The sequence below is a fragment of the Quercus robur genome, chromosome 8 (assembly GCF_932294415.1).
Source record: "Quercus robur chromosome 8, dhQueRobu3.1, whole genome shotgun sequence".
NCBI classification, from domain to species: Eukaryota; Viridiplantae; Streptophyta; class Magnoliopsida; order Fagales; family Fagaceae; genus Quercus; species Quercus robur.
Window position 1 is genome coordinate 1,400,652 of NC_065541.1, and position 22,885 is coordinate 1,423,536.

Genomic DNA, 22,885 nt, shown 5'->3' on the forward strand with positions numbered 1-22,885 from the left:
ATAGATTCATATATAAAAAAAATATTATGTAATTTAATAGTGTATACTTTTATTGAATTAGTTTTATGGGTGATTTGGTTTGTTTCTCAAAAAATATTTTTCTCTCAAGAAATGTTTTTTTTTTTTTTTTTTACAATGGAGATTAAATTTTATAAAGTTTATATAATTAATATTTAAATAAAAATCATAGTAAATTATTTTGCAAGAAAATGTTTGGTGAAAAATATTCATATAGTATTATTTAATTAATATATCAAAAATCAAATGAAATAATTTGTATATAATTCAGAAAATTAAAATGTTGATGTAAAAAAATTAGAACTTTCAAAAGCTAATATAGCAAGACAAGAGAAAATCATTAAAAAAAATGTCGAAAACGTTCGTTATATTATTATACAACTAAATACGTGGTTTGTATTATGTGAAATATGTATTATTGTTTCTTCAACATTTTTGTTTATTATACTAAACTCAATTGTTCTTTTTTTTTTTCAAAATAAAATTATCATAGACTATTAAATTCTTTAATAAATAAATATATTTTAATTTGATTAAATTTTAATTTTTTTTAATTAACAATAACCCTTGATCAATGCTATATAAATTATAATAGGAATAGAAAATAAATTATATCTACTTTTGCTGTATTTCTTTGCTTAAAAGTTGAAAGTATAAACAAAAAATTGGAAAAATATATTCCCAATATATTAGATTATTTAATTAATATCATAAATTCGTTGTGTGTGTTTTTACATTTTTATAAAAGTAGAGTAGAAATGCAAATAAAATTAACTGAATTTTGTGATAAAATTTAATGAATTATTATTAAAATTCATATAAGATAAAAATTCAAACTTTTAACACTTTTGCTTCTCTCACGCCAACACCCACCTCCACCTAACAATCTATCATAGAGGTTTGAAGTCCATATATAAAGCCTAACTTTGTAATGTATATTGTAAACTACCTAATTGAACACGCTAAAAGGCCTTTTAAACATCTTCAACCTTGAAAACCACGATTCATTTTAACCAAATAATACTGCGGTGAGATTACGCAAGGACTAACTTATTAAATTCATAAATTTTTTTAAGGAAGACTAAAAACAAATCAACTATTAAAATTCCAAAAACTAAAAATGTAAGTTCATTCAAATCTTAATGACCAATTAATATTATTTTACAAGAATCAATTTGGATCCAATACTCATATTCCCTAGACTCATTGAAATGACGACACGTGTTATAATTTTACCACTTATCCACATCCTAACAGGTCCAGTTTGCACTAATTCCAATACTTGCATATCATTTTCTCTCAAACAAAATATCATATATAGCAAAATTGCGAAAAGAAAAACATATTTTCAAAACATGTTAGGAAAAGAAAAAACATATTTTCAGAACGACCCTTTAGAAGTCGCCTTTACGAAAGGTTCATACTACTTTAAATTTTTTGAGTTGAAAGCGATAGAATTTTTATTCAAACTGTTATTATAATTTCTTTTACAATGGGAAGAAGACATGATGGCAATCTTTTTTTTCTTTTTTCTTTTTTGATTGAAGACATGTCGGCAATCTTGAATCCACACTGAATTTATGGTCACGTTAATAGTTACAAATTGGAAATTAGGACAAGCATGGGTTTCTTTCTTAGGTCCGGACCAAGATTGAAACTTCCCTTGCCGAGATTCATGGCGTAACTACTAATCAAAGTTTTTATTTAACTTATTGAACTCCACTCCAATTTAATTCAATTCTTTTTTTTATAACGCATCAGAAATTCTGGTCAATATAAGAAGGCTATGATGGACCTTTGCTTTCTGCTTTATAATCAATCATGGATAAGTCAAGATACATAATTGCATATAGCCAAAATAAATAAATTGAAAAAAAAAAAAAAAACTTTGTAAGCCTTCATTAGCCTTTGTATAGAAAGAATTCCGTTTGGATACAGTTGAAAACTGAAAACTGAAATTGAAAACTGAAAAACACTGTAGCGAAATAATTTTTAAATGTGTGAATAGTATCATGAGACCCATTTTTAATGAAAAAGTTGCTGAAAAGTGAAATTTGTGGGTCCGTGAACAGTACACAATGTGCTGTGATTGGTCCAAAAAAATTTGAAAAGTCAAAGTTTGCGGCTACTGTTCATTGAACAGTGTATGAACAGTAGCCGCAACACCCAAAACGCTCCAAAACGCGTGAAAAAAAAAAAAAAAAAAAAACGTAAACGCAGACGCAGAAGTTTTCATCCCAATCCAAACGCAACCTAAGTGTCCAAATATATTTTGGCTCCTAGAATTTGATTTAAGTTCAATTGTTGCTGTTTCTCATCAAAAAAAAAAAAAAGTTCAATTGTTGCTCCAAAATTTAAGAAGGTACAATTTGGTTTTTTTTTTTTTTTTTAAATATTAAAAAGACATAACTTTCACTATTTTTCATTTTAATTTTATGTTAAATCACCTTTTAACTTTAAGAAAGTTATTTAACAAATGGTAGTACTTGGTAGGTAGGATGAAATTTTAAATTTCCAGTGACTATAAGGGCACGTATGGTAGTGAATGTAGATTATATTAGGAATAGTAATCTTTATTACTAAAAATAGAAGACATTGTAATGAAATAACTATTATTATCTATAAATTTGGTTGTTACATATGGAAAGCTAATAAAAGATGAAGCATAAGGAAATTTTATATTTTTGAAATATATTAATTTTAAAACCTATTATATGCACTAAGGAATAACTATTACATCAATTTTAAAAAAGAATAATTATTTTTCAATTTAAAGAATAGTTATTCTTATGTAATAAGTATCCATATGATAAAGATGCAACCAAATGACCGAATTGCTATTACATATATATAACTATTCCATTACAAGAGTTATTATAGCATATCAAACATACCATAAATTGTTTGTCACTTCTTAAAAAGGCAAAACCAAAATGGATTAAATTTCAAAAACAAAAAATTTATTTTACCAAAAAAATAAATAAATAAAGGAAACAAAAAATACTTTTAATTTGTTAATCTATTCAACATTCAAACAATGTAAAAGTAAGTTTAAATGAGTTAATTTTATCTATAAAAAAAAAACAGGTTTGTTAAAATTTAGCTTTAATGGAAAACGATAGATTGTTTTTTTTATTAATTAATTAATCAAAAAGAAATAACAACTCTTAGTAGTAATTGAAAATAGAATCTATGTAATAATCTGAGCAACTGTCATTTATGTCATCCGCAATGAAGCCAACCTCAGTGCAATATCTCTTTGTTGATTTGATTTGAGATATGAACATATAGCACTTGAGCATTCCACCAAAAAAGTTAAAAAAACTAGTGGATAGAATAGAATAACTTGACAAGCCCCCAATGTGAAGATTTTGATATTTCTTTGTAACGCTAAAAGAGATCAAAGCCAAAAACACCATTAGTCGAGCCAGTCCACACTAAACTATCTTCAGGTCGTGGCTTCAAATGGTGGGAAGACCTGGTCTGGTTTACAATATCAAAAATGCAAATCTGGTTTCATTGGTCTATAAGCTCTATAACTTACACAAGCAATCCTTACAGAGAAACTGAGGTGGGGAAATTGATAAAGCCTGTATGTATGTTGCTGGAGATGGTCCATGTCTTGACAAATCCACACCTTATCCCCTTTACCAATTCGCCATCTTGAGTGAGTCGTGGCCCATTCCTAATAATGTCCCTAGCTTTGGGCAATGCTATGCTAGGGGCATATGAGGAGTATGGTAGGACCCTAGCCTCCAAGACTGAACAATTTGAAAAATATTTGGATTTAAAAACACAAAACAATAGAGTTTGGGTTTTTCATAAGTCTTTACCCTTGCTTGGCTACCCTCACATCTAGTACACATGTTATTTCAGAAAAATTATAGGATTAAAACTTATATCACATTCATTTTCATAATTATTTGATGTAGCTGATTATAAGTGGTTGAGAAAAAAAAATAGGTTCATGTAAAAGTGATAGATAGTTAATTACAATTTGTCGCATAGAATAATTGTGAAAATGTGTGTGAAATAGATTATGGTTCTAGAATAATTCTATTATAAAATTCCAGCCCATCTTATGAACACTATTCTCATTCCCTTTGCGCTGATTTTCAATGTAATGCAATGACTAAAAAGCACTTTGGTCGTCGGAGATAAAACAAGAAAGAATTCTTTTAAGTCTGCTTGCCAAACATTTTGGACACTATCTCAAACATTACAACACTTTGAACACTATTTTAGTTTTCATGTAAAAGTTTAGTTATACCTTAATAAGTTGCTTTCCAAACTAAAAACATAAACAATGTTTTAAACTCTTGCAACGGTAAAATTTCAGAAACACGATGTCAATAAAAATTACAATAAATTTAGTTAACCCAAAAATAAAAATAATAATAGAGATTAAATTCAATAAGGATGTGATGTAAATCCCAAGTTTTACCCTTTCAATTCCAACATGTTATATTATCATATTACATATTAAATAATAGGCATATTCATACTCAATCAATTTTAATACTCATTTGAAAATCCAATTTAACTATGAGTTTATTGAGATGTTATTATGTGTGGTAGGATGTATTAAGTTTTAAGTAACAAGATGATGTGACAATCTCTTATTAGATGATGTAAAACTCATGTTTTACACCCCATTCTTATCAAATTCAGACTTATAATAATAATGTAACACTCATATATCTTCACTGTTCAACACATTTAAAATAAGTTGTGAAAACAGGTTCCAATTAGTTTGATTATATAAAAAAAATTTGTCATGGAATAGATTCGAATTGAGGCAACATTTTACCTAAAAAAAAATTGAGGCAACATTTAGTCTCTTGAATTTTAATAATAAAGAACAATAATCATTAAGCGAGCATAATTAAGTAGATCGTATCATATCTATAAAATAAATAAGTGGTGCAAAATTTAAGTGGTGTCCTAATAAGTAATCACCAATGTTTTGCACAATCACTTTCGTGCGGGTCAAAATTCGGTCAAAGTGCCGACTCGGGTTGGCTCAGGGAAACGAGCTAAAAGCTCGAGCATCGACATTATTGGCTTGTGGACTCGAGACAAGGATTATACAATATAAAATATATATACTTAAAATAATTGTCTCCTTTTTTTTTTTGAAGGATTCCAACTTGTTAAGTTGGGGGGTCACATTAGTGGGTCCTTATTTAATTATTTTTTTATTAAATGGATTTCGAGCCCTTGAAAGGTAATTGTCATAAGTAGGTATGACTTGCCTTGTCAAATTAATGATAATTACCTCCCATCCCAAGTCTATAATTATAGCTCAATTTTCATGTCAACTGTTGATAGGTCCCTCCAATTCAGTTCAATAATTTTTAGACGAATCTAAAATTGTTTTGTTTGGTTGAATTGTTGCAAATGAGTTTGAGCTTCAATGTTAGTTAATGCTCCAACAAAGTTGGGCTCGGCCTCAATTTTCTTTTCCACCCCAGTAAATTGCATGCAATTGATTGCCAGAGAAAACTGCAATCAATATTGATTTTTCTATTCAGAAAACAGAGTCAATAAAGACTTTTCCAATCCTCCATTTTTCCAAAGGAATTTATTTTTTTGAAAAAACTCAAACAGGTTCCTCAACTTTATTATATTGGTTACATAAGATATTACCAAACTTAAACGCACAACCATGATAACTTAATTTCTTTGCTGACTTATACAATGTTTTCTTTCTCTAGAGACATCTAGAGACAACTTTTCAATTAGTTCATTCACCAATTAGATCAAGGTCAAGATTTAGACACAATATTTAGATACTGCTCTTTAGGTTTCTCTTTTAAGATTTAGTCATATGGCTATACTTAACTAGAACTACACTTTCATCCTATGAGGAAAAAGTCCTAAACTCTAAACCTTGTTTTAACCCATAAGCAGTTTTAATCCCTAAAAAACTGAAAATATTTACTTTTAATCACTAAAAAAAAAAAAAAAAACACTTAAAATGATCACTTTGTGAAGTAATAAAATCTGTCCAGTCGGTTTTGCTACAATAAATATTAGAGATATTCTAGTGGTTTTACAAACCAGGCATTTTAATACCATCAATCCAATGCCAATGACAGCCAAATTCCTCATCAATCAGCCAAACATTTTCCACAAGAAGCTGCGCATAATTGAGTATGCATCCTTGATTCCTTATTATGAAAAGGATAGGACCAAGGTTGAGAATTAACGTTGTTATTCGCCCAACAATACTGACTATTATTCCTTCGCAAACAATTTTGTACTACAAGCAATGCACCCGGAAAACAAAAAGAACAAAGGACCAATTAATAATAGTTATTATTAGTTGTTCCTTAGCAAAAAATTTAGTACCAAAACTTGACCCCTACAATTACAAACAATTCGCCATGAAACTAAAAGGACCAAAGTTGAGACTATATTCATCCAAAAAGGACCACAGAAAAAACTACAAGTTTTGGACAGAACCAAGGCCTTACATGGTCCTCGGACTCAAGCCTATGGGGAAACCAAGTATAGAGAAAAAACTACAAGTTTTGGACAGAACCAAGGCCTTGCATGGTCCTCGGACTCAAGCCTATGGGGAAACCAAGTACACACAGAAAAAATTACAAGTTTTGGACAGAACCAATGCCTTGCATGGTCCTCGGACTCAAGCCTATGGGGAAACCAAGTACACAAAGAAAAAACTACAAGTTTTGGACAGAACCAAGGCCTTGCATGGTCCTCGGACTCAAGCCTATGGGGAAACCAAGTACACACAGAAAAAACTACAAGTTTTGGAACCAAGGCCTTGCATGGTCCTCGGACTCAAGTCTATGGGGAAACCAAGTACTCAAAAGAAAAACCATAAGTTTTGGACAGAACCAAGGCCTTGCATAGTCCTCGGACTCAAGCTTATGGGGAAACCAAGTACTCAAAAGAAAAATCACAAGTTTTGGATAGAACCAAGGCCTTGCATGGTCCTCGGACTCAAGCCTATGGGGAAACCAAGTACACACAGAAAAAACTACAAGTTTTGGACAGAACCAAGGCCTTGCATGGTCCTCGGACTCAAGCCTATGGGGAAACCAAGTACACAAAGAAAAAATTACAAGTTTTGGATAGAACCAAGGCCTTGCATGGTCCTCGGACTCAAGCCTATGGGGAAACCAAGTACACAGAGAAAAAACTACAAGTTTTGGACAGAACCAAGGCCTTGCATGGTCCTCGGACTCAAGCCTATGGGGAAACCAAGTACTTAGAAGAGACAATACGGGATTCGGACACAACCTGGACGTCATATGACCCTTAGAATCTACCCCGCGAAAGAGTTCCCCATTGATAAGTGGGCTAATCCCAAAGCTGCATGGATTCCCCAGCCTACCCTCAGATCCTCGGTACCAGAGGAATTGGTGCGACTGCAATATAGTGCCATACGTTGTCAGAACGCAGTTAGAGTCCCTCACTGCTCGGTTACCCCCTCGGATGAATTATTTAGAATTTATCGTTCTCGGACGGTCTCCTCGCACGTATTACGGAATATTCAGCTGTTATCTCGGTTAGTTTCCTGAGTTTAATTTACTGTAAATTATCGTTATTATGCCTGGTAATGTCGGTAAATTAGAATTAGTCGGATTATGTTTCGAGGTTTCCTGCTCTAAGTATCATTGAAGAAAAACACACATGGAGCACACCCATTCACAAAGTAGTTGTTACAGAAAAGAAAAGTATTCAAAACAAGTAAATAATTTCCTCTTTTATTAAGACAAAGAAATAGTACAGCGTACAATAAAAAGCTGGAATAAGCTTATATTAAAGCTAACTACATAAGCGAAAAAAAAAAAAGATACAAGCGTATAAAGATAAAGCCGAAGAAGTAGTACAGAGGAGAGGTTGACTGCTGTTTCAAGACTTTGTTCAAGGAAAACCATTCCTCAACACTTTTACATGCCTATAACTCAGGCAGCCAAAGAACCCAACGTGGGGCCTGCACCATTGAAGAAAAGGTGTAGAGAGCCCGGCTTCGGGCTAGCGCAGCTGAAAAAAAGGTGCAGGGAACCCAACTTGAGGCCCGCACCGTTGAAGAAAAGGTGCCGAGAACCGGAAGTTGAGGAGCCTACACAAAAATTTGCCTGCGACAAGGCAGACGGCGCTGATGGCGGAAATTCTTTCTTCTAACACACCAAAAACCTGGTGTGACCAGAACCTGCTTCGGATTTTGACTGAAAAAGGGGAGGGTACCGTTCCCACCATATCCAAGCGGGAGGACACCTTAAACCTGTGCCTTCCCTACCCAGACCACATCACTTTAAGTCTTGGAAGGGTCCGGTGCCTCTGTGGCGGGTGAAGTTGCTCCACCTCCACCCAAGCATCAAACATATTGCACTAAGGGAGGACGACACTGGATGTGGGAATTGGTTATGGATAAAGGGTTATGATTCTGAAGAGAGCAGAAGGGTTCATGTGCCAGGAGAACAACCACTTGTCCTACTTATATAAAGGGTAAGGAGGTGTCATTTAATTTAATTTGAGCAGATTCCCAAGAAACGCTGCAGACAAGGCAGCTCTGGCACAATTTCCAACGCTATCCTCCACCACAAGATTTAAAGGTCCTCGTGAAGGCGCGCCTCGAATACTGAAATGACAAAGGGCACTGCGCGGATGAAGAATAAAGTAATGCCTCTTAATTCGGCACATCTCCCATGCAAATGGAAGAACACAAACAGCAGTAAGGTACGGAACTTGAACAAGTCACGAGGTGGGCTCAGCATCACCAAAACCCTCCTTCCCAACTAAAAAGTCGGGAAGCAGGATTTCGAGGGGCTATTGTGGGGCCTGAAATTTGGAATCCCGGCCCACTTCACATTAAGGGCCCAAAGCCCAAGCCGAGGAGCCCTACTGCCGAGGAGGTATGAGGAGAACCCCTTGATGGCCCAATAATATAGTCGAGGACAACTTCATGCTCAACGCCTCACAAAACGCCTGAAGAAAAGGACAAACTCAGTACAAGAGCAATACAAGCTAGAAAGCTGCCAACACCATAACGTGGAGCCCAACACCTGACAAGTCCATACCCCATACCATGCTATCCAGTTTTTCCCAACCACTCTGACGTGAAGATTGATAGGACTAGTAACTGCCCCAAACAAGGAGAAACCGACACGTAGATGAAGAAAGGAAATCGAATACTAGTATAAAAGGGAAAAAAGGAGGAGAAAGGAGGGGGGGGGGGGGAGTCCCCTGGAGAAAGAAGGAAGAAAAAGGAGGAGGAATGGTGGGAATGTAATGCTCCTCGGACTGAATCCGAGGAGTCAAACCTTTCAAATTACATTGATGTAAGGCTCAGTTATACAGTCTAAACCCATCTTTGTATGATCGCTCATGAAAACGGGACCAGACCGAAACCCAGCGCCCAAAGGCAAGCCTTTCGAAACCCACTCTCTATAAATCATATTGTTCGGGCCCTTTACACACGAGCCCAACGTCATCCTTGGGTCGTTAAAAATCGTGTCCCTACATATATAATCAAATATCATTTAAAAATACTTTTCTATAAAACTTCCCCTTTGCACGCACATGTTAATTTCTAATTTTAGACCAGTTTCATATACGCAGCATTTTAATATTTGTTTATTGAAGTGCAATTTTTTTTTTTTCCAAATAACTCTATTTTTTACATCTACAAAAGAATAAAAATAAAATATAAATTACAAATTACAAATTACAAAAACCTTTAAATTGGAGAGAGTGTAATTAGAATCTATAAGTGAATAATGATGTGATTTTTTGTGTGGTTACTTTAAAACTCAATAAAAACTTTTAATAACAAAATTGAAAATACAGAAAAACTTAAAACCAGTTTGGAGAAACATCAATATCACTTGGGCCTGTTGTTGTGAGTGATTGGAGAAATGTCACTTGGGTCCATATCGCTTACGACACCACTTTTATTGCCGTATGAGTTTGAGCTTCAATGTCAGTTAATGCTCCAACAAAGTTGGACTCGGCCTCAATTTTCTTTTTCCCCCAGTTTGCAATTGCATGCACTTGATTGCCAGAGAAAACTGCAATCTGTATGAATTTTCTATTTAGAAAACGGAGTCAATAAAGACTTTCCTAATCCCCCTTTTTCCAGAGGAATTATTGTTTTGAAAAAACTCAAACCCGTTCCTGAAATTTATTATATTGATTATATAAGATATGACCAAATTTAAATACAGCTTATTAGGCACTGCAATTTTTACTTTCTCAACAAAAAAAAGAAAGGAATTGTAATTTTAATTCTTTAATTAATTTAACCATAGTAATTTAATTTCTAGGTTGACCTTTACAATGTTTTTGGCTTCTTCAAAGACAACTTTTCAATTACCTTATTGGTTGAAGGATTAGATCAAGGGTAACTTAGGGTCCGTTTGATAAGAGATTTCTAGTAATATTATTTAAGTTTTGTGGAAATACATGTAAAAATATGTGTTATGATGTTTAAACAATAGTTTTCGTTATTTAAACACCATTACCAAACGGGACCTTAGGGGCTGTGTGGCATTGTTGTTTAAACAACAGTTTTCAGTATTTAAACAACAATAACACTTTTGACACGTATTTTTATAACACTCAAACACGTATTTCCACAACAGTAAAAACAGAACAACAATACTTAAATACTTCTACCAAACAACCCCTTAAGTTCTATTCCTTAGATAAAATACTTAAGTTTTGTTTTGTTATGTTCCATTCTTAAGATTTAGTCATTAACACGAGAAAAAAACCATGACCTCTAAACCTTAACCATAAGTAGTTTTAATCCCTAAAAACAACTTAAAATATTTACTTTTAAGCACTAAAAACTAAAATATAAAAAATTAAATTAAAAAAAAAAAAACTTAAAACGCATATTTGTAGGCAAGGTAACATGTTAGCGGATGCCTTAGCTAAGCGAGCTAGATTGTTTTCAGCTTTCCTAGTCTGGATGGAGTCTGTCCCACTAGACCTTTATAATTGTTATTTGGCTGATTTTCAAGCATTTCAATAAAGATGGCCTTACTGGCCGGTTTCTCAAAAAAAAAAAAAAAACATTTATCTTTCTGTTTTTTGGGTTCTGACTTTGTCAATTTATCTAATTCATAAATAACTAGATCAAATCCAATTATATTTATCTTTCTATTTTTTTTCTTTATGAATTTGTCATTTTATCTAATACATAAATAAATATATCCATAAGTATAATATTATCTTTATATTTTCTTGTAATTCTTTCGATAACTTACTTAAGTACCTTTTTGATATCTAAATTCTCTATCGAACATATTTTTTAGAAATAGTTCATGCTAGAGTTTGAATCCAATCTTTAAGACGCATCTAAATTCTCTATCGAATATCTTTTTAAGACTCACCTAAATTCTCTATCGAACATCTTTTTCAGAAACAAGAAGTGTTTCTTGACTTCTTTTTTCATATATTCATAAGGTTTTCATACAAGCGAATCTTATTAGTTTCTTCCAATAACTCAATAGTGGTATTTGTTGAACACAATTTTGCAAAGCCATAAATTTGATATATATATATATATATATATATTTTAATACAACTTTTGCCTCGATTGAATTGGTTTTTTTTTTTTTTTTTTTTTTTATATTTATATATATACTAATATCACTATGATCATGCCAAAATCATGTAATATTAACTATGATATTAGCATGTTAAATGTATTTCATGCAAAGTATAATCATATTGTTATGAAGTTTTTCCATGTACATAGAGTCTTTTAAATATGAAATAAAAGGTTTAAAAAAAATTGTAAATTATAAACAATGTCATTTCTATTGAATACCTCAATTTAGCTTCAAATGGATTCTTTTCAAATCTTGCTCAAATTCATGGCTCGTAATATATTATTACTAGGGTTGTACAATAAACTGCTCCAACTGCACTTAAACCTACCAAAACTTACTGCAAAATGTTGTCACTGCACAATTGACTACAATGGATGCTCAAAAACCACACCGCAATAACAAGTGTGATGCGCTTTACAGTTATGTTTTCAAAAAACAGCAAAAAACCACATTGCACTGCACTTATTAATATATAAGTTATATTTTCTTTAAAATATACCAAATATATATCTAACATTTTTTTTTTTTGGAGAAAATATCTAACATATATTTAATATATATTTTTTAATATACATAAACCTTACCAAATCACACCACACTGCACAATGACCAATCTATCAAAGTCAGTGGCGACTCCAAGATTTTTTTCTAGGGGGGTCAATAATGGCGGAGCCAAAAATTTATTGGCGGAGGATAGGTGCAAGTGAAAAAAATAAGATGATTAATTGTTGTTTTTGGTTTTCTATATATACAACTTCCAAGTTCTAAAAAATTATTAACAGTTTAAAGATCGTTAAGAGTCTTAAGACAACAATCATTGGATGCGTAAACAAATAGAATTAAATAACTAATCATACATTTTTTTATCAAATTAAAAATAACTTATTATATTTATAAATTATATCAATTGAATAAAAAATAGAATAAATAAGAATAGTAGAGTATTCTAAACGCTTTACCTATATATATATATATATATATATATATTAACACGGTTAGGAGTAGGGCTAGGAGTAACTGTGAAACTAAGAAAAATAATATTCCAGTAATAAATTTTTGCTTTTGAAGTGTATGGTTTTATAAATATACACACAGTCACTCTTTTGGAATTGGAGTAAGCAGTAGAAGACAACATAAAAACTACTTGCTTGGAAATGTGTAGAACACTTATCAAACAACCCGATTGAACATTGAGAAAAACTAAGACAACATAAAAACTAAGGATCATGTTCAAGCTTATTTCAATTGAGCTTAACCAAAAATTTAAAGTCAAGGTGTTCATATTTTTTTTTTTGTAGGGGTCAAATCAAGATTAAAAAAAATTTATATATAATTTTTTTTTTGGGGGGGGGGTGGGGGGACCAGGTCAGGGGGTTCATTTGAACCCCTTGGGCTGTTCTTGGAGCTGCCCCTGATCAAAGTGAGATATGGGGAGAGTTTTGGGCAAACCACACCGCATGGTGCAATGCTAAATATGGCTCAAAACTTCACTGAGAACACCCCTAACTATTACTTATTATTAGAAAAATGAAACCAAACTTTTATATAATTTAATACATTAATTGGACTATTTTCATATAATTATAAAATGTATTTAAAAGCTTTTAATTTGAAAAATATAGAAACAATTAGTATCAAAATAAATATCATATTTTAGATGGTCATTGTCTCCCTTGACAGCAATATTGAACGTCAATTATTGAATAATGGATTTCAATAGTGAATTTGTCTAAAAAACTATTTATTCTAATTTTAATTTTGATAGAAAGAGAAATGAAGAATAAAATTTTTAGAAGATTGAAATTTTTTACTAAACATAGTAAAACATATAATAAAATGTTGAAAATTCAAAAAGAATATATTGTTTTAAAATTAATTTTTATTTATTAAAATTTTGGGCTTAATTAAAATTTTACATCGTAACATAGATTGAAAATAAATTATTTTTTTTTTTTTTTTTTTTTTTTTTTTATGTGAATACTGCACTTATATTAAACTTCAAACCAAAAAAGATACATCATGGATTAAAGCTTGCTCAAGAAAGCAAGGACTAGCTTCCATCCAAGTTTCATAATCAACAATGCCTAAAGCATGTTTTGCTAACAAATGAGCTGGACTGTTACCCTGTCTTTTAATGTGAGAAAAATCAACCTTGTAGCAAGACCCACAAGCCATTAAAACCCCTCTGACTATAGATTCCACAACAGCAGGTGGATTAGATAGACCACTTAAAGCATTAAACAGCACCAGTGAATCACCTTCCAACGTAAAGTCATAGACACCAACCTCCCTAGCGAACTGCACTCCTTCCTCCCATGCCTTCATCTCAACTTCCAGTGGACCCAACAAAGCATTAATCTTCTTGCTTATTGCAGCTACCACCTGACCATGCGAGTCATGGATTAAAACCCCAACTCCAGCTGATTTCTATGCCGCAAAAACCGCTCCATCCACATTGACCTTATACCGTGTAGCAGACGGAGGAACCCAGGCCACCACATGGTTACGATCAAGGCTTGGAAAACCCACGTTAGCTTCATTAAATTCCTGTAGATACTGCATCGCCGAGTGGACTAACTCCTTCCCGTTTTTCTTCCTGCCACTGTGTCTAACTTCATTCCGGTTGTGCCAAATCGCCCAAGCAATCATCACCACCGCTTTGGCCGAATCCTCATCTAGATTCTCAGACATTAGTAACAGCCATAACATATCCTGAAAAGATCGAATCCTGTGCTACTCAAAGCTAAAATGGAGCTTCAAATTTTGCCATACTTCCTGAGCTCGACGACACGACCACAATAGGTGTCCCTCCGATTTAGCTTCTACATTGCACTCATCACATTGATCATCATGTATCACTCCACGCTTCATCAAGTTCACTTTCGTTGGTAAAATTCCTTTGACAGCTCTCCATACAAAATGACGGACTTTATGAGGAATTTCCAAGCACCACAAATGCCTCCAAAACTTACGGATTTTGCCATTATCTGAACTTGATCCACTCAATTCAGTCCTTGCTTGATCCATCGCTAAACTGTAGGCACTGCATACACTAAACACACCATTAGAAGTAAGAGCCCAAATCAGCTTGTCCTCCGGTAGCTGTAGGCTTATGGGAATGCTTTTAATCAGCTCCGCTTCATAAGGTAGAAACACTGCATCCAAAGCTCCACCCTTCCAACCAGGCACATCCGGATCAATAAACTCACTGACCCTTGTATCTTCATGTAGGAAAAGCTTTGGTGAGACCACTTTGTGTGTTGACGTGGACGGAAGCCACCTATCCCCCCAAACCCGAATAGATTCACCATTCCCCACAGACCACCTAAGACCTTGCTGCACAATGGATTGAGCCGCCATAATACTCCTCCAAGCATACAAAGGATTATGACCAACAGAGGCATAAATTAAATCAGTTTGGGGAAAGTATCTAGCTTTATAAACTCGGTACATAAGGGAATCCTTCTTTGTTTACAACAACCAGCCCTGTTTAGCAAGCAAAGCAAGATTGAATTGTTTCAACTCTCGAAAACCCATACCACCCTCTTCTTTAGGCTCACAAAGTTTTTCCCAACTAAGCCAAGCCAATTTCCTCTCATCTCGCTTTTGACCCCACCATAAATTCCGGATCATACTAGTCATCTCATCACATAGAGAGTCAATAGAATGTCTTTTTTCCTTCTTTTTATTTTATTTTATTCTAAGTGAGCCTTACTTTTTTTTTTATTACAATATTATTTTTGTACAATACTATAAGACAAATAAATAAATATATTATATTATGTTGTATTATATTTTAGAATGCCTTCTTCTATTTTTGGGTTTTAGGGCCATTTAAATGGCCTATTGAGGTGTCCCTGTATATATTTTAATAAGAATTTAGCTCCACTGTTAATTTACCTCCAATAATGCAACTTTTTTTAAGGTGAAAAAAATAGTAGACTCTATTTATTCAAAATCACATTATACAATAGGAAAGAATCTAAGCTACTTTTAATGAACAAATATTATATAAATTCAGAAAATCAACAAGTTCAATAAAATTACATGAATTACATTCAGCAATGATCTTGGAGAAACATGTACTTTGAAAAAATTGGGGACCCAAACGCATTATTTAAGCAGCTGTCCAAAGAAAAGTATGTGGATACCCCTAAAAACCAATAAAGCTCCCAAACAACATCGACCGATGACCCACTTGTTGAACCAATGACCTAACTTATAGACCAGGTCAACATCCAAATCGTGTTTAATAACTATGGTTAAGACTAAAAGATTTCATGTTGGATGAGGTGGAAAACTAACCCTAAAAATGGAAGGGAGTATTAATTAAGAGAGATACTACGTTTACAATATTTTTACAACAAATCACAAGTGGTTAGTTGTTATTGGTTTAAATTTGAACCTAACACTAAGATTACTTTTTTACCCCAACAATAACAACAGTAACAACCTTCCACTTAGGATTTTTTGTAAAAATGTTGTGAAAATTTTGTAGACATATCATTTCTTATTAATAAATACTTGCTTTTATCAAATGCTTGTATCTTACTATCAGAATTTACTAAAGTTGAAAAAATTTGAACATTTAGTTAATTGATGATAGATTTTTATTGGAAGCCTCAACGGTAATTTGGATCCACGTAAACAACGTTTCCAACTTAGAGAAGAGTTGGTGGGGCCTTAAACCTTATCTATATTATTCGAAATTATCTCCATATTAATTAAGAATAATGTTACTGTTACAAACTATTTTACAACATTTTTATATATTATTGATGTGGCAAATTCTTATTAGTTTTAATATGAGTCTAACACTAACATCACATTTATGTTTATTAATGATTATTTGAAAATTACTAAAATCATATTAGCAATTTGTAAAAATGTTGTAAAATAGTTTGTGTCTGTAACATTACTCATTAATTAATATCTCTAGCTATTTATGCTCTGTTTGTTTCGAAGTAAAATATTTTTAAATATAAAATTATGGGGGCCAATTAATCAGGAGGTACTACTAAGACTGTACTAACTGGGCTTATGGTCCAATCCGAGGACATTAGCCCATCCGAGGATATCCAGATAAGATTATAAGGGGAACGGAGTAAAGAGAAAAGTAGAGATAATATGAGATAAGTCCAACGAATGTCCGAGGAGAAAAGCCATCTCGGCAATAAGGGTCTGAGGTCAGTAAAAGTATTATATCATCATGGACTTTCTTCGAAGTTACATCACAACTAAGAGTTGGACGTCAAGCAAGGGGTAAGAAAGGAGAAGGGCAACAAATATCTTCAAAAAGCTGCTACCTCCGCATTAAATGCCTCCCAACCAATTCTCTGGCCACATTAATGTGGAGGTGATGCCTGAACAGTGGTTAAGCAGCCTTACAGCTACTAGTTGATAGTTCTGGGAGGTGTTGGATGGGACAAGAAGGAGTTCTCAGAATCTAATCTACATATGTATGGTAGGGATGATACCAAGATTGTAGTATATATCATGGGAAGGTGTACTAAAAAGGGGATCGAGAGAGAGAAATCAGGAATTTTGGACGAGAAGACTGTGAACTCTTGTAACTTTGTTGAAAAATAAGACAATATAATATAAGCTCCTCAAGCCACTCCGAGGACAAACTTTCTCATCTTACTTGTGTTTAACAGTCTTAAATTAGCAAATTTTATCGTTTCTTCTGGAGTAGATCTAATTCTTTCATTCACGCTTTACAAATTTATTGTTTGGGCTTTTTGGGCTAAAACTCAATCCTATATTGGGTCCAATCCAATTTTAGTCCTTACAATTGGCGCCGTCCGTGGGAAGAGCTTGGTCTATTCTAAAGGAGATTCGGTTACAACGTTCACGATGAAGGAGGGAAGTCCACATCAAGCAGCAGCAGGACCACACGAGGTAGATGTTAATCTGCATCAAGCAGAATCACGGGGTTCTCAGCATAGCAATCTGCATAGGAGTCTTGAACGAAGAGGAGGCCGTGAAGGAAGTGTGCACATAACTCATACCAATAAAAGTCAATCTTGAGGGAAGAGCCATGTTTCCCATGCAAAGAATGACAGAGACATGCAACGTGAAATTGACGAGCTGAAAAGGGAATTGCGTCATGCTCGGCAAAGACGTTCATCACCCAGCTCCAAACCATCCTCGGAAGAGACAGATGGTGCTAGTTATAGGTAGAGATCCAGAACTCCGCCCACTGGGACCTTTTCCTACGAAGAGGAGCACCACCATAGACGTAGATACAAAAGCTCGCCTTGCAAAGGCTTGGGGAACGATGCCATGAACAAGGCGCTGAGTCAAGTTTCTAAGTTACCCTTTACACGAAACATAGAAGATGCGAGCCTTCCTCGGCGATTTCATCAACCCACGTTCACCATTTATTATGGTCGAACAGACCCGGTAGAACATGTCAGCCATTTCAGTCAAAGGATGGCTGTTTACTCCAAATATGAGGCCTTGATGTGTAAGGTCTTTCCATCTAGCTTAGGCCCAGTGGCGATGAGGTGGTTCACCGGTTTAAAGGCGAACTCTATTGACTCCTTTAAGAAACTCACCCGAGCTTTTGGTGCTCACTTTATTGCTTGTAGCAGGGTTCCTTGGTCTTTGGGATCCTTATTATCTATGTCCATGCGAGAGGGTGAGACTCTGAAGGCTTATTCAGATAGATATTGGGAGATGTTTAACGAAATAGAAGGAGATTACAATGATGTGGCCATTAGCACTTTTAAGGCTGGTCTTCCAGCTGAGCATGATTTGAGGAAATCTCTAACTGGTAAACCTGTTACCAGTGTATGCCAACTGATGGATCGGATTGACAAGTACAGAAGAGTAGAAGAAGACCAACTGCAGGGGAAAGGAAAGGCTAAGGTGATCCCTCAGGAAAGGAGGGATTTCAAGTTGGACCGATACAATAATAACCGACCTCGGAAAGACTTTGTTGGGCAGTCAGGATCTGCCAACACCCAGGTGGTTAACGCTGTGTTTCGAGAACCCGTGCAACAAGTACTAGAAAAGATTAAGAATGAGTCGTTCTTCAAATGGCCAAATAAGATGGCAAGAGATCCTATGAGACGCAACCAGAACCTTTATTGCCACTATCATCAAGATCATGGACACACTACTGAGGATTGCAGAAATTTGAGGGACCATATGGACCAATCATTCCAGTGGTCGGGGTAGCCAAATGGGCGTGGACTTTCGGGGAGATGCTTCTTCAAGACTCCCCCTTGGCACAATAAACGTTATTTTTGCTGCCCCGGGGAGGACCAGATCTTATCCTTCCAGGGTAATGTCGGTATCCCGTTATCCAGCTGAGGAGTCTAGTTCAATGCCTAAGAGAGCCAAGATGGGCATCCCGTTAGTGTTAGGTTTTTCAGATGAGGACAAAATTGGAACCATACAGCCTATGATGATGCTCTAGTGGTTACGCTGAGGATTGGTGGGTACGATGTGAAAAGGGTGATGATTGACCAAGGCAGTGCTATTGAGATAATGTACCCTGACCTGTATAGGAGGCTAAATTTGAAATCTAAAAACTTAACAGCCTACAATTTTCCTCTGGTGAGTTTTGAGGGTAAAATGGTTGTCCCAAAAGGTTAGATTAGATTACCGGTGCAGACCGGCACGGATGTGGTGGAAGTGGACTTCATCATCGTAGATGTTTTCACTCCCTACACGGCCATTATGGGCAAACCCTGGCTTCATACCCTGGGGGCCGTCTCCTCTACTCTTCACCAAAAAATGAAGTACTCATCCGGAGACCAGGTTTTGGAGATAGTAGGAAATCAGACTGCAGCCCGACAATGCCTGGTAGCGGCTATCCAACATCGACCTAAGGTGAAGACCTCGGCCACTGCTGATAATGGTTTATAACAATCAGTAACCCCGGTGTTGCCCTTCAATGGACCAGCCAATGAGGTGAAATGCGAAGATTTGGAAAGGGTAATTGTGGGCGATAATCCGGAGAAGTTCTTTCAAGTTAAAGAAGCTAAACTGCCTTTGTAGGAGAGGGAGCAATTGGTTGAATTCCTTAGAGAAAATGTTGATGTGTTCGTGTGGAGCGTGTATGAAGTCCCGAATATAGACCCAAGTTTCATCTGTCATCATCTAAATGTTAATCCTTCCATCATCCCGAAGAGGCAGCCACCTCGGCGTCTGTCAAAAGAGCACACTGAGACTGTCATAAATGAAGTAACCAAACTCAAGCAGGAGTGGGGCTAGTTCTGGTATCCCCCGAGAAAATCACCATTGAAAAGTCCTTGAGGTTGTGATTCTCAGTTACAAACAACGAAGTGGAATATGAAGCTTTGCTGATGGGAATGGCGATAGTCCAGAAAATGGGTGGAAAGGTAGTGGAAATGTTCTCAGATTCAAGACTGGTCATAGGCCAGGTAAAAGGGGAACTGGAAGCCCGAGATACAAGAATGCAAGAATATTTGGGTCAAGTTAGGCGTATACAGACAAAATTTGAATCCTTTGACTTATCACATATCCCCCGAAGTAGAAATACCCATGTAGATTCCTTAGCTACCCTTGCCACTTCCTTAGCTACCCTTGCCACTTCCTTAGCACAGAATTTGCCCCGTGTGATAATTGTCGAGGATTTATGCATCCCCACCCCAATGAGGAAAGATCTGCTCCAGATCGATCAAGTCAATTTAGGGCCGAGCTGGATGGACCTTATACTGCTATTCCTCAAAAGGGATATACTGCCTGAGGAGAAACCAGAAGCTGAGAAAATACGAAGGAAAGCTCCTCGGTTTTGGTTGTCTGAGGACAAAAAGTTGTATAAGTGTTCTTTTTCTGGGCCATATCTGCTTTGTGTACATCCCGAGATATCAGAGTCACTCCTAGAGGAACTACATGAAGGAATTTACGGAAGTCACACGAGGGGAAGATCCCTATCTCACCGGACCATTACTCAAGGATACTGTTGGTCAGGCATGCAGAAAGAAGCGTAAGAATATGTTAGAAAATGTGACCAATGTCAAAAATTTGCTCCAAACATTCACCAGCCTAAAGGAGTTCTTAATCCTCTTTCTAGCCTTTAGCCTTTTGCTCAATGGGGGTTGGATATTGTAGGTCCTTTCCCTAAAGCACTAGGAAACAAAAAGTACCTGCTGGTCAGTATAGACTATTTTACCAAGTGGGTTGAAGCTGAACTTTTGGCTAATATCAGAGATGTAGATGTCAAAAGGTTTATCTGGAAGAATATCGTAACTCGATTTAGGGTTCCCCACACCCTCATCTCGGATAATGGTCTTCAGTTTGATAGCAAAGCCTTTAGGCAATACTGTTCTGATCTGGGGATAAAGAACAGATATTCCACTCCGGCTTACCCTCAAGGAAATGGGCAAGCTGAAGCTGTCAACAAGATTATAGTGAATGGACTTAAAAAGAGATTGGTCGAAGCAAAGGGAAAATGGGTGGAGGAATTACCACATGTATCGAATAACGCCTCGACGGTTAACAGGAGAGACCCCTTTCTCAATGACATATGGAGCCAAGGCCGTAATCCCTCTGGAAACAGGTTTCCCAACGTTGAGAACTAATGCATTTACCCTAGACGGTAATGATGAGTTGTTGGAAAAAAGTCTGGACTTGATCGAAAAGCGAAGGGAAAGTGCAATGGTCCAACTAGCTTACTACCAGCATAAGTTCAAGCAAGATTATGATACCAATGTAAAGCTGAGGCCGTTGGCCGTGGGAGATCTGGTACTGAGGAAAGTTTTGGGAATCACCAAGAATCCAGCCTGGGGAAAATTGGGGCCTAATTGGGAAGGACCATATCGGATCATTTCAGTGGCAGGAATAGGTGCATACTATTTGAAGGATCTAGATGAAAAAACTATACTCCACCCTTGGAATGTAAACAATCTAAAGAGGTATTATTATTAATAAAAATAATCCCGTTTAGTTTCCCTTTAATTTATTCCGATCATATATCATGTGTATCCTCATCTATTGAAGTATTAAACAGAAACTAAGTTATGTCAAGTTCCTCGGACCACAAATTTAGTGGAAATTAATACCCTATAACATCTATTGAAGTATTAAACAAAAACTAAGTTATGTCAGGTTCTTCGGACCACAAACTTAGTGGAAATTAATACCTTTTGATATCTATTGAAGCATTAAACAAACTCAATAGAAATTAATACACCCTGGTACTATTAAAATGCTAGTTCAACATGAACTTGAGCATTTAAAGAGAATAAACCCTCAGTTCCCATTCTCGGATCACAAGGTTTGTGATCACCTAATAAAGATGTAAACCTCAATAAGCCTATGAGCATCACTTAAAGCATTCTAAGGTGTCTTGGACTTAGCTTTGTTTAATCAAATGTTTGGATATTTTCTTGAGGATAAACTTGTTAGAATAGATATATATTCAAAATATGTCTAGGTAGCGTTATGGATTCAATGGTTATCGTCCATTTTAACTACCAATTAAAAGTATGTGTAAACTTTGTTTTTCTCTTGTGTAAACAAAGGGCAGTCAAGGTGAAAACTATTCAAGACCAAAATAATAAAACAGATAAAACAAAAATGAAATAAATAAATAACTCAAACGAATTTGAGCAGGTAAAAAGACATATACGAGGTCAGGAATACAAAATAGGACCATAAACAAGATGGGCTGAGGACGTCAAAATCATCCTTTCCTCCCAAGGAGTCGAAAAGCAAGATTTTGAGGGGTTATTGTGGGGGCCAGTTAATTAGGAGGTACAACTAAGGCTGTACTAACTGGGCCTATGGCCCAATCCGAGGACATTAGCCCATCCAAGGATGTCCAGATAAGATTATAAGGAGAATAGAGTAAAGAGAAAAGTATAGATAATATGAGATAAGTCCAACGAATGTCCGAGGAGAAAAGCCATCTTGACAATAAGGGTCCGAGGTAAGTAAGAGTGCCATATCATCATGGACTTTCTTCGAAGTTACATCACAACTATATCTTCAAAGAGCTGCTACCTCCGCATTAAATGCCTCCCAACCAATTATCTGGCCACATTAATGTGGAGGTGATGCCTGAACAGTGGTCAAGTAGCCTTACAGCTACTAGTTGATAGTTCTAGGAGGTGTTGGATGGGACAGGAAGGAGTTCCCAGAATCTAACCTACACGTGTATGGTAGAAATGATACCAAGATTGTAGTATATAGCATGGGAAGGTGTACTAAAAAGGGGATCGAGAGAGAGAAATTAGGAATTTTTGACGAGAAGACTGTGAACTCTTGTAACTTTGTTGAAAAACAAGACAATA

At 35.3% G+C, this 22,885-nt stretch overlaps 1 protein-coding gene across 1 annotated transcript; it reads left to right on the forward strand.

The window, feature by feature from the left end:
- The first annotated feature begins 18,050 nt into the window (after window positions 1-18,050).
- On the forward strand, window positions 18,051-18,800 carry LOC126694024 (uncharacterized). Its single transcript, XM_050390050.1, has one exon. The coding sequence runs from the start codon at window positions 18,051-18,053 to the stop codon at window positions 18,798-18,800; it is 750 nt and encodes a 249-aa protein (XP_050246007.1).
- Window positions 18,801-22,885: the final 4,085 nt, after the last annotated feature.

Coding starts and splice junctions, on each gene's coding strand:
- LOC126694024 (XM_050390050.1), top strand. CDS start 18,051: ATGGCTGTTTACTCCAAATATGAGGCCTTGATGTGTAAGGTCTTTCCA.